The 12,470-nt window shown below is 41.1% G+C and overlaps 1 protein-coding gene across 1 annotated transcript; it reads left to right on the plus strand.

Annotated features, from left to right (window-relative positions):
- The first annotated feature begins 2,335 nt into the window (after nt 1-2,335).
- C14H5orf47 (chromosome 14 C5orf47 homolog) lies at nt 2,336-9,933 on the plus strand. The gene is made up of 5 exons (XM_075766898.1): nt 2,336-2,976; nt 4,544-4,632; nt 6,077-6,179; nt 8,613-8,662; nt 9,041-9,933. The coding sequence occupies exons 1-5, from the start codon at nt 2,535-2,537 to the stop codon at nt 9,065-9,067; spliced, it is 711 nt and encodes a 236-aa protein (XP_075623013.1). The 5' UTR covers nt 2,336-2,534; the 3' UTR covers nt 9,068-9,933.
- Nucleotides 9,934-12,470: the final 2,537 nt, after the last annotated feature.

The raw sequence follows: 12,470 nt of genomic DNA on the forward strand, positions 1-12,470 counted from the left end.
CATAAAAATCCCTGTTAACAGTGTTAAGATTCTTATTTCAGATGTCTTCACAATTTGCAGTTGACCAAGATCATGTAATACTTAATAAGCAATCTGCCTTGCCTGAATTATGCTGAATCGTGAGTATTTTGGTTAACTCCATTAAAAGAATCCTCATAGAAAAACAAATCTCTGACAGCAGAAGGAGTTTCCTTTTTGCAGGTAATCAGGGAATTGCTAAATGTGCACACAGCAATGTCCCATCGGCTCCTTCCTTCCTTCCTTCTTGACATAAGCTGCAGGTTTGCTACCGCCAAACCCTACCTTATTTTAAAACGATAGTCAAGGTTAATAGACGATGATGCATACTTGGCCAAAGTAAAACCGAAACAACAGAATTCTAGAAATAATGCAAGTCCTGAGCTGGAGAAGCTGACGTGAATACAAAACAAACGGCATGACAAGGTGCAGGCTGAAAGCTAGAATTGGGTCTATTTTTAACTAGGCAGTTGAAGATGTGGTGAAAAGCTGAGGTTTGTTCAAAGTGATAAATACAGAGATAGCGGCTAGCTGGTAGTCATTTCACACTTGTGGAAAGGAGAATGAAGAACACTGTGCAGTTAAAATAGCTGAATTTTCCAGTTCTGCAGATCACTCGAAGATTTTTGGTGGCATTGATTTTTGTCAGTGGCAAGACATCCTAAGGGAGATCTGAGCTGAATTTGCATTTGAAATCAAAGTCCTGGCAATGTGCTGTTGGGAAAAGGGGACAAAATGTGCCACACAATGCACACGTGTATTTGTATTAGTAGGGTGGAAGCTTGTTCCATAAATACAGATGCTGAGAAAACCACTGATTTGGCAGCCCTGATGCCCTGACAGGGCCACAGGAAGGGAGCAGCCTGCCAGTTGGCAAAGGGAACTCCTGCTCTGGAAGATACAGCAGCAAGTGTTCATGCACAGTGCGAGGACACTCACAGAATGAAAACGGGGCTGCTGAGGTTTGTGTGTGTGTGTGTGTGTTCGGGGTTATTTTGTGGTGTGGACTGAGTCTTACGTATTTCAGCAAAAGGAGTGATTTCTTTACTGGGGCTTTGTGATTAATGGATGTGACAAAGTTTGCACTCCAGGATCAGTTTTTAATGAAGCTGTTCAGTTGCCTCTCTCCGGGCTTAATATTCCCAAATTTAAATTGCTGGCTGCTACTTCACCAGGCCAATTTGTTAGCTCGGGTCTTTGCAGAGGAGGAGGGTGTTTGGGGATTTTGAGATCACAGCTGAGCTCAAGGGTACTGGCTCGGTGGTTGTGTCTTATCTGTGACCTTCTTTTTAGCTTGTACGCTTTGGAGGCAGCGGTAGATACCCTTTTTATCATTGGTAAACTGTCAGGCTGTGCCTCTGGAAGTTGTTTTCCTCTTTTTTTTTTTCAACTGCATACACAAAATGCCTTTTTCTGACAGTGTATAAAATAGCTGGAGATCCTGAGCCTCTTCGCAGAAGAGTGCTGTGGGTTTTTTTCTCCTGCACCTGGTGGGTGCAGAGGCGGGGACCCCTCTCGTTCCGTAGGTAAGGCTGCCACCTCGTGGGGTCCCTCCGCACAGCACCCTGCCCCGCCGAGGGGACACGGTGACGGCCGCCCTGCAGACTCTGAGGACTTTCGGCCTCCTCCGAAGGCTGGGGAAAGACTCCGGTTTGCTTCGTGGTCTTTTTCAGATCCATTCGCAATGGCGACAAGTTGTCAGCGCCATTCATGTTGCTGGTGCTGCTAAAACAGCTAAATTTCCTGCTAAATCAGGAAAAGGTCTTTTCCTAGAATTTATTCTAATTCATAATGCTTTGCCTCCTCTAAGCAGCTAAGTGTGCTGGAAGTCTGGGAAATAATACGGAGCAGTATTTCAGTGCCGAAGCAAAAATCAATGGGACTTGTGCTCTGAAGTGTTTGAGAAATCTCACTTGCCACTGGCTGTATCCCATAAACTCGCCGCTGCAGTGGGACACGTCTCTGCCGAGCCCCTTCATGGGAAGGACCCCCGGCTGCGATGGGTGTCCTCAGCACCACGCGTGTACGCCTGCTGTTGCCTGAAGGACAAATTGACAATGGGTATTTAAACAAATGTTTCATAAATGTTGTTCACCAGGTGGCTGGAGCCACCCCTCGTGCCCTAGCAGGTAAGCTGTGTGCACACGGGTGTGAAAATTCACTCTATCAGTGGAGGGTCTGCAGAGGCACCCGCACCAAAGAGATGTCACTTGTTCCTCCTCCGTAAATTGTAGCAGTGACAGACACTACATCACTGCCTTCAGCCTGGAGTCCCCTGTATCACTTCATCAATAATTTGCATGAAATATATAATATACAACTTCAGGCAGCATATTTTGTGCTAAACCCTAACTAATGCTGGCCAAAAGCAACCTTGTGGAGCAGGTTACTACTGCGTGTGTCAGAGAGACTGGGACGGTACAAGGCCCACTCCTACTCTGCACTAAGCTCACTGTTCCTTCCTGTTAAAAAAACAGTTATTTCTCCCTTTTTCACCATCCAGCTGGGACAGCGAAATGGGACGATGGCGGTCAGGCAGGATGAGGCAGGAGGTGCTCTGCAGGTGTCCCCCCACCACCACTATGCCTGCCCCGAGGATGGGGATGCCCGTGCCCCGAGCCCCTGCCCTGCCTCAGCGGGCCCCCACCACACATCCTGCCCCACCACAGATGGAGCCAGGCCGCAGCCACGGCAGCCCGCGCGTACCACTTGTCTATGTCAACAGCTTTGGCTCCCACCGCTGTGGCTCTGTCATCCGCTACGGCAGGGGCTGCCGACAGGCTGGGGCGGGCCGGGCTGGGCCCCCACTTTCCCAGCTGAGCCCCGCAGGGGAGGCCAGGGGGCGGGAGGCCGCTCCGGCGCCTGGGGACAAGGGCAGCCCTGGGCCTCCTGCCGCTGGTGGCAGGGTGGAGGTGGTGAGGAGCTGCGGCATGGTGAAGGCTGTCAGCCGCTATCGCGGTACGTATCGCTGAGCCCCGGAGCCTCTGTGTCCCTGGGCATGCGTGAGCACAGGGCTGAGCCCCTGCCATGTCCCCTTCTTCTGGCAGGAAACCATTTCCCTGTGGTGCATTGCTGATACTGTCCCACTTGCGTCTGCCCTTCCAAACAGGCTGTGCATGCTGAGGGGTGAATGCAGCATCATTTTTTTTTAATTTTTTTTTTTATGTGCCTGGTACAGTTGGACTGGGTATTTAGGCAACAGGTGGAACATGGTTTTAAACTTATATGAGTGAAAAATGTAATATTTTTGCCCTAAACTCTTACACTGTTGAGCTGCAGTGTCTCCATCCTTGAAGGTGAGGTGACTGCTGCAGTGCAGCCTTCCCATCCTTCCCTGTGATAGCGATAAGGCCAAAACCAAGCTTTGTCCAACAGGGCTGCTCTTTTACGTGCTGAAATTCTGGGTCCTTCCTGCCCCTTCTCAGGATATTTCCACCTAACCAGAGAGCTACTGTGCTGCTGCCTCCCATGTTGCTGTGGGAGCTCAAAGGTGTTTCTTAATTTTCTTTCTTTGTGGCTGGGACCAAAGAAAGTTGGCATGGGCATGGGTGCTTTTTTATGAAAGCAAACATAAAAGATTAGGCAGTTTTCCACTGGCTGTGATTTGTTATGAAACGTAGCTCTGCTGCACAGATGAAATGGAGTGAAAATGGGGAACGTAACCTGGCTCCTGGAGGAGAAGCCAGGGTGTGAGCTGAGAATGATGGGTGACACAGATAGGGCAGTCCTGAATTTTACTAACTTGTTCTTGAGATGTTTTCTTTTTTTTTTTTTTTATTTTTTCCTCCTCCTAAAAGCCATTTTTCTAAAGATGACAAAGTGAAATGTTGCATTACTCTGTAATTAAAAGCACCAGCTCTGCCAGGTTATTATCTAAGTGATGCCAGCCTGTGGCTTTGAGGCAGCCCGTGACTATCGATGACTCAAAGCCTTGCTCCCACAATGTGGCTGCCCTGGGTATCTGGTGGTGGGGCTGTGGTGGCCTGGAGGCTGCTGGTTTGCCCAAAGCCCTGGTGAGGCAGGGGATGAGCCTGTGGCTGTAGCCATGTTCAGCATCCCCACATGGGTCACCCATGTTCTCAGCTGCACGCCATGCCCTGCCTGTCCAGCAGCTCCTCACCCTGCTGGGAACTCATCTGAGTCCTCCCTCCTGCAGCTGTATGTCCAGAAGATCAACCTGCCATTCTTTCTTCATTTTTTTTTTTAGTGCTAGCAGAAGTGATTTGTCTGGTCTCTTGCCTCAATCTACTCACCATTTCCTCTTTGAGCTCAGGCAGAATTTTAGTAGCTGCCATAGCAAGGGGGAAAAGAGGGAATTAAAAGCTAGTTTGTATTGCCCAGAAGCCTGTTGTTTTAATTTTTGGTTGCTGTACAGTTTTGAAATCTGTTTGGTGGAGTTCGAGAGAGACCCACTTGCCCCATGGCTATAATGGAGAAAATAAGCAAGGTGATAGCATGATGTAAGGACTGATGTCCTGTGAGCGGCTGGGACATTTGGAATATGCTTTCTAAACTCTCTTCCTAGGTGACCTTCGAGAGGCCAAGGCTGACAGCTTTGACTTTCCCTTCCCTTCAAGAAATGTTGATAAAGTAATTAAACGAAAGAAGCAAAAGGTATAAAATGTGGGAGCTGAATTAGCTGCCTCTGCATTAGAGAAAATCACTTCCTGCTTGTTCTGTGTATGTCTATAAGAGCACGAGGGAGATTAAAAGATAGAAGTGGTAGTCTGTTACTGAAAACCTTACAGAAAAGAAAAATGGTATTATTTTCCCTCTCTGGAGGCTTTAAAATTCTGGCTCTCATTCAATAAAGCACTTAAGTGTGTGCTTACCTTGAAAAATGAGAGTGTGCTGTTGATTCAAAGCCTGTACTGAAATGCTTTGCTGGATTGGGGCCAGGGTGCTGCACACCTTGCTGGGTGAAACCCAGCAGGGAAAAGCTCTGCAGTATCTCTTCCTCTTATGTTCTAAGCAAAGAAATCCCACAGATTACAAATCGGCGAAGGCAAGAATCAGAGGTATTAACACCATAGTAGTAGCAAGACAAAATTACTTTCTGTTTCACAAATGTCTTTCTGTTCCTGTTCAGTAGTTCAACAAATGCTTGAAATTTTAAAAGGCACATTTATTAAAACACTAACTCATTATGAGATTTTGTAATGGGTGAAGTACAAGTAATCAGCTAGACTATAATATAGTAATGTCACAGATACTTAATTTAAAACCAGCAAAATACTACTGACTTCAGAGGAACAGCTAATAACATACAATATCACTCTTTTAGTACATTAAATAGTCTTCAAAAAGAATGAGGAATATGTATTATGTTTTAGCAATAAATGTCCATGAGAAAGGAATTATCTTTAGATTCAAACTACTTTCATGGATGGGGTCCAGCAAGTCGTAACATTGGCATGTTAACAGCCATTTATATTTGTTAGGCTGCCTCTTGGTCTGAATGCCTTTGTCAACAGTTCCAATTTAATATTTTCAATGCACAAGTTTGAAATGTGCCCACTATAGAAGGAGCTTTATGTCTCTAAAATAAAGGTCATCAACATTTATAAACAGATTAATTTGGTTTTGATATGAAATAGACTGCTGCTACGCTGGAATCTGAGCATGGGGTGTGAATTATGCTGCTGTTGAGGGATTACACAGGAGTTTTTGCTCCTGGAAAAAATAAGCAATCTTATTCCCCCCTCCCCTTTTGGATGACTTTGAAGAGAGTTTAATGGCTCTACACATGTTTCCATAAGCTCTTCTTATCTAGAAGGGCACTTCACCGGTCCTGGATAAACAAGAGTTCTAGGCAAGAAAGGAGGATATCTCATGTGGAAAATCGTGTAGTAATTTGAGATTTGACTTTTAAATAGAAGTGATTCTTCCAGTATACCCTCATATATATCCCTCCTTCACATCTCCTCTTTCCCAGTCCTCAACAAAAAAAACAGTTGGACTTGATAGTCGTGCCGAAGAATTCAAAGTTCTGCCCTATAGATGTTTTAATGCAAACTTTTTATATGCTTCACTGAGAAAGTTCAATTTTATCTTTCAGTCTAAAGTCTGGCTTAAGGTCTGGAAAGTAATTTCAAAAATGCTTGAAGAAAATGAAAAGTTCAGAAGTCGACTCTTGACTTGCAGTCAGTTTAATGGAGAAGGTAGGCAATGAACTGATAATGTTTTTTTTTTTACTAGAGAAAACAAATTATTAATGCAAGTACTTTGACTTAAGATCCCTAGGTTTAAGGTCCATTCAGCATTTGTTTTGGGTAGTAGGTTTTACAACTCAAAACTTATGCAATTCATTGCATACTTTAGACACTTTTAGCCATATTTGAAAAACCCTTGTGTTTCATTGTCTTATATGTATTAATTTGGAGGAAGGATGGCAGAAGTGTTCGCTGCAGTCATTAAAGACGTGAACATAAAATATCTGCAAGTTTTTCTGAACACATGAAATATGTAATTAAACTGTTATTCAGAGATCGGTCTAAGGCAGTATTCGTATGAATAATGATTTATTCTTTCACATAGGAAAAGAGTAGTTGGTTTCATAGATACAGTAAATAAATTAGATGCTCCCCAAAGGTAGCTGTAACACAATTTAACATAACCATCAAACATGTTCTCACACTGTGCCCTGAATACAGCTATTTCATTACTGAAAATGACTCGGGAATTAAAACTGGTGCTCTGCATTGAGACAACCTCAATTACAGACATTGTAGTCACCGCACAATTTAAGATAAAACAGTGTATGCTTGGAAATGTAATTGGAATTTCTGGCCTCACAGTCTGATGAGTTTTTAGGAAAAAGAATATACTAATCCATGAAGACTTGCCAGACAAGGTAAAAAAATGACATATTTGCCGGCAGCACCTCTGCTTAACTTACATTTGTGTTGATGGAAGTGTTCCCCATTTAGGCATGTTAGGGTGTATACCAAAATATATGTCCATTGTTGCCGGTAGCTTATTTTTGTAAAATGTCGTATGTTGCATACTGATTAGATTTCCACATACGTGGCAAGAAAATACTCCCTCAAAAATTTTCTTCATGAGAACAAAAGAAGTGCAATTCTGGTTCAAAACAGAAATCTATCTACTCCGATGGATGCCCCCTGGATGCTATTGGAATAGTAGAAGAAATTCCACAATATTCTGCAAATTTTCTGCATTATGTGGAAAAGCACTTCTGTTTGCTTTAAAACAAATTCCTAATTAATTCTGGAATTATGAGATACTGGGTATTAATTATGTGCTGTTTGTACTCTTTATACCAATTCCATTCACGTCTGTCATATTTCTATGCTGAGAAATTCCAGTCTACTAAATCTCTCCGCATACGGAAACTGTTTCTTGGCTTTGATAATCCTTATTCTCTTATCTTTGCCATCAACTAAAATGCTATCCGCTTCTCTAGATGGTGCATTGTTCATCCATATTATTACTCATTTTTTGCAGTAATGAGAGAGAGAAATTATTTGCAACCGTAACACTGTATCTAACTCATGCCTGTATCAGTGAGTACCTGTGATATATAAGAATTTCAGTACTGTCTTAGGACTTCTTCTGCTACACCACCTGTTGCAGAAGCTGTTGTAACACTGTGCTGCTCTGCTTCATCTAAGGGTTTTGATCTAGCAGCTTCCACATATTTTCCCCTATAGCTTAGATCATTGCAGAAGTTTTTGTGCAGAGCTGTTAATGTGTATGTAGGGTGTACATGTATGTGTAGGGCACTGAAGGGAAAGAAAAAGTCTTCCAGGATTTTTGTTTGCTTGCTTTCAAGGAAGAAAAATGAACAAGAGACAAGGAAAAAGGAGTAGAAGTCTTTAATAGGTGATTGCCTCCAAAATGTCAAGTTATTGTAAAAAAACCCCCCAAAATTCTGCTGATATGCAACCTCCTAGGTGGATTTACCATCTTAACAGAATGACTGCTAATCTGCTTTTCCATTTGTTATGAATCTGCAGTGTGCTGCTTTGTCAAGCTTGTATTTATGCACGAGGCCCATTCCCTTTTCAGATACTCATTTCTTTTTGTCATCTGGAGGAAGAGCGTTATCTTTATATATAATTTCCAGTGACTTAAAGAAAAAAACCCAACTCAATCAACCAAACAACCTGCACACACACCCCCCCCAACACTTACTCTATCTGTGCCTCATTTTTCAGGAGCTTTAATTGAGACTCTACTATTAAGCTCTATTTAGATGAAATCCATCAATTCTAATACCTTCTTTCTAATTAGTAGATTTTATACAACATCAAATCAAGGAGATAAGTCTCCTATTGATCTGAATTTTTCATTAAACAAGAAGCAAATGGAATAATTCTAGCAGACATTTAGATATGGATCGACAAATCTGAATAAACTGGATTCATTTTTATCTTTTTTTTTTTAAACTAGATTAATAAACCTAGAAAATTAATGCTGCATTTATTGCCTCTAAAAATAGCTTTCTTGAGAGAACAAAACTCTACTTGAATTCTAATACTATGTATGTAATCCTTGGAATGCTGCAATTAAGATTAGATTTGGTGTGACTGAAAATGATGATGCGCCTCCATATAAATATTCTCCCACAGGCAATGATATGAACCAAAGTTCACAGAATGAGGCATCCTACCTGGACAGGGTATGTATGTAGTCCATTAATTGCCAAGCAAGCTTAAATGCTAAAATAAACAAAACAAGCGTATTGAAAAGATGCACTGGTATTGTTTAATGTTATTAATAAGTACTGGTTGTATACTTCAGTATTACTGACATTGGGCTCAAATCTTTTTCAAGATTTCAGTCATTTTTGGGAAGAAGAGCTCTGTCCTCAGCAGGAAGGGCTGTGTGCACTGCCAGGGCTGGGAGGTGCATTTTGCCTCTTTATTGAACTAAATCCTTCTGTGATGGTCTAAAGTAAAATCTGAAGAATCTGTTTAGAGTCTTTATTTGTCATACTTTATATCTGATTTTTTAATATTAAAGGGAGTGCACCACTTTTGTCATCTTTTTTCTTTAGGAGGAGTCCATCTTTGGCTGGGTATAGCAAGAAAATGAAGAACCAATCCAAAAGGAGATATAAAAGTAGTAAAAGTTTTTATTTTGACCTAGTTCTTACTGAAGTCCGTGACAAGACTGCAAGTGATTTCAGTGAGCACAGTTGTCTGTTGTTTGTTTGGCATATGTGATTCTACTGTTTAAGAGGTTTGTTTTTACAGTGACTTAAACAGCTCTGTTGCGAGGTATTTATTTCAAGTCATTAAGTCTAGTGTTTCAGTTAGCTATTAGTTTTCAAAAGCTTTTTAATGAGCATAATATTGTGACAGTTTGCTTGCAAAAGAATAGAGATACACATTTAGTGCTGGCTCTGTATTTATATCTATTTTTTTGTAACTTGTCAGAATCATAAACAAACACAAATTCAGTAAGGCAGAACTCCACACAAGATATAAGGAAACACTTTTTTTTTCTTACTGATTTGAATAAATTTGACTTTATTATATTAAAATAATACACAATTACCCTTCTGTTCATTCATCCATTTATACATGAATCCCAGCAAGTATTTTGAATATGAAACCAGGTGAATGTTTTCTGTCTTACTGTTTATCGGGAAGCACATAATGATATCATCATAATCAGAAGGTATTGTTTATCTAGCTGACTTCAATAACACGATATAATTTTCTTCTGTTATGGAGTTTCATACTTGAACTCTTGATTGACTGTTAAACCCTTTAAACCAGCAAATTGTGTAAATGGAACGTGAAGACTGCATAAAAATAGTATGTATATGGATTTCATCTCTGTAGATAAAACATTCACCTGTCATAATTACATGTCCTTGGTTTCAATAAAAGGATTGTTTTTTCATTCCATAATATCTTAGTGTTTGCAGATATAATGACTGCGATGTCAGAGTGTTGAGCTTTAATAACATGCTAGTGATTGTGTCATTAAGCAGCAAAGCATTTGGAAGGGTTTAATCTCTGTTTTCTTAATAGTAAAACTGCAAGTATATAACTGGAACGTGCCTTTTTGATGATAGCTCTGGCATCAAGGTTCTTTTCTGATTTGTGGTTGAGTAATATTCCATTTTGACTTAAAATAGTTGACATTTCAGCTTGGAAAAGGAAGTGAGAAAGCAAAGTATTCAATCAAAATGTGATCATTTTTCTGGCAGAGCAAAAAATGTCATGGTTCTTTGGTATTTTCAAAATACATGTTTGGAGTCACACATTTTTATATTTTTTTGTACTAATGGAGATGATCTCCCTGTTCCCACAGTTCTATCACTGAAATGTTTGCGTGGAGAATATTTAGTTTATAATCCTGGATTGTAAATTGTAGACTTGTTGCTCTAATGTTTCTTTTCTTGTAAACTACAGCTGCAGTGCATACCTTTACTGGCGCAGACTTAAGGGGCCCTGGAAATAAAGATTTTCTTCCAGGTGCAGAATTGCTACTTTTACAGGATAGATGAGATGCATTAAACTAAGTCTCTGAATGAAATTCAGGCCACTCATTAAGATTCTTTGGATAAATACAGACCTTTGTCTGTGGGACTATGCTAAATAATTTTAAAAGGAAGAAATTGTAAAAGGCAGAACTCCACACAAGATATAAAGAAACACTTTTTTTTTTTCCTTACTGATTTGAATAAATTTGACTTTATTATATTAAAATAATACACAATTATTATTATATGGCCCCAGATCATCCCTATCCATTTCCCTCTTACAATCTGAAAAGTCTGTACAGGTTGGTTGTCAGTAGCTGCCAGGGCCCTCTGATAATCAGTGTTTTACCTGCATGCTGCAGCCACTGCATATTTGTAAATGACTAGAAGGTGCAAGGGAAGACTCAGAGCCTATAATCCAGATTTGATCTTTTATTGGTACACGTGTGGGAATTGAGTGGTGGTAGCTTCCCCTTTGTGTGTTCAGGGACCAGTGTGGTGCGATAGCCTAGCCCCAGCATTGCCCAGCTTCAGTGGCTTTGCTAGATTTTATGGGGACACAGAGGAGCCTGGACTTACGTGCTGTGCTGCTCTGTTGTCCTTCAGGTGTGATTTGAGGGGGAGGGCCTATGCAGCATTGACTTTGCCATGTGGCTTTATACTTGTTAACATCCTGCTAATCAAGAGAAAGAAATAACTACTATTGCCTTCCTTACTAATCCCAGCAAATCTGTCCCCCTGCCTACTTGTCTTAGCCCTTGTCCAACATGCCTCTGTTCTGCCTTCGCTTCACTTCCAGCTCACTCCAGAAAGCAGTTTGCATCCAGAGCAGAAGCTGGTGCTTCTCAGCCTGCAAGGTGTGTGAAACTGCAAGTAAGAGCCAGCAGCCCCTTCCCCAGAAGCCCCATGGTGCTGATGATATAATTAATTGGTTGGGATCTACTAATAGAAAAGAACTTTCAGTTGGCAGTACTTTGAAAGGAATCTTACACTCAAATCACTTTGGGCCAGAACAGCTAATGCAGCGGGACAAAAAGATATATGCTGATGTAGGTTCAATTTCTAACTCTTTGGGTGATGAAGTCTAGCTTATTAATGTAAGGACCAGATTTCAAAGGTACCACTGTGAACAAAGATAGTCAGAGCAGTTAAGCTGCTGAAAAAAGAGTCTGGAGAAAAACCTAGCTCGAGATATACAAACCAGACCAGCTGACACACGCACCATCACCATCCGCCCAGACCCCCGTAGTAATGCTTTTTTTTTTCTTCTTATGACCATTTAAGCATAAACTGCAGAAGAGGAAGTAATTGCTGTGTTGCATTAAAATATCCTTATATAATCTGAGTAAACAACATCTTCAACAAGAAAAAAAAAAGGTTGGTTTATACAAGAAAATCTTTATTTAAACCATCTTTGTTAAAAGGAGTCAGAAATAAATAAGGGAACCTCAGGACACTAGATCATATACCTGCGACTCAGAAAAAAACTGTTCCTCCTCTAAGTCCCTAATCATCACTGCAGAACCAAAAGCGAGTGTCATACCATCCTGCTGCGGTTCCTGGGAAGCAATGTTGTTCTTTCACATTCTTCAAAATGCATATCAGTTACCCAAAGATTTTAATAACAAATCTCACTTGGAGTGTGAACCAGAGCAGATGTGCAAATATAGAGGTCATGCTTTGTCTTTGCTTTGCCTTGTTCTCAGTACATGATTTACCTTTCTACAGAAAACAAAACCTCTGGCTTACTCTAAAAGTTCTAAAATTTTTCATCTCAACTCTATGAACAGCTGCCAAGAGATCCGAGGCAGTACCTTGCAGTGTAGAGGCGGGAAGGAGCAGCCAGGGCACCCAGCGTAGCTGAAGGCATTGCTGCTGAATTCTTACTATCCGTAAATAGTAGTGCCAGCCACTTGTCTCAAGATCTTAAAGCTGATCTGGTTGTACCATGTTTTCATAAATACAAATGACTCTATATGAAGGTAAGCAA

The sequence above is a fragment of the Balearica regulorum genome, chromosome 14 (genome assembly GCF_011004875.1).
Source record: "Balearica regulorum gibbericeps isolate bBalReg1 chromosome 14, bBalReg1.pri, whole genome shotgun sequence".
Taxonomy (NCBI): Eukaryota; Metazoa; Chordata; class Aves; order Gruiformes; family Gruidae; genus Balearica; species Balearica regulorum.

What these genes read in the sequence shown, in the direction of transcription:
- C14H5orf47 (XM_075766898.1), top strand. Translation starts at nt 2,535, where the DNA reads ATGGGACGATGGCGGTCAGGCAGGATGAGGCAGGAGGTGCTCTGCAGG. An exon ending in TTAAACGAAAGAAGCAAAAG is followed by an intron (nt 4,633 to 6,076) that starts GTATAAAATGTG and finishes TTTATCTTTCAG; the next exon opens with TCTAAAGTCTGGCTTAAGGT. An exon ending in CAGTCAGTTTAATGGAGAAG is followed by an intron (nt 6,180 to 8,612) that starts GTAGGCAATGAA and finishes ATTCTCCCACAG; the next exon opens with GCAATGATATGAACCAAAGT.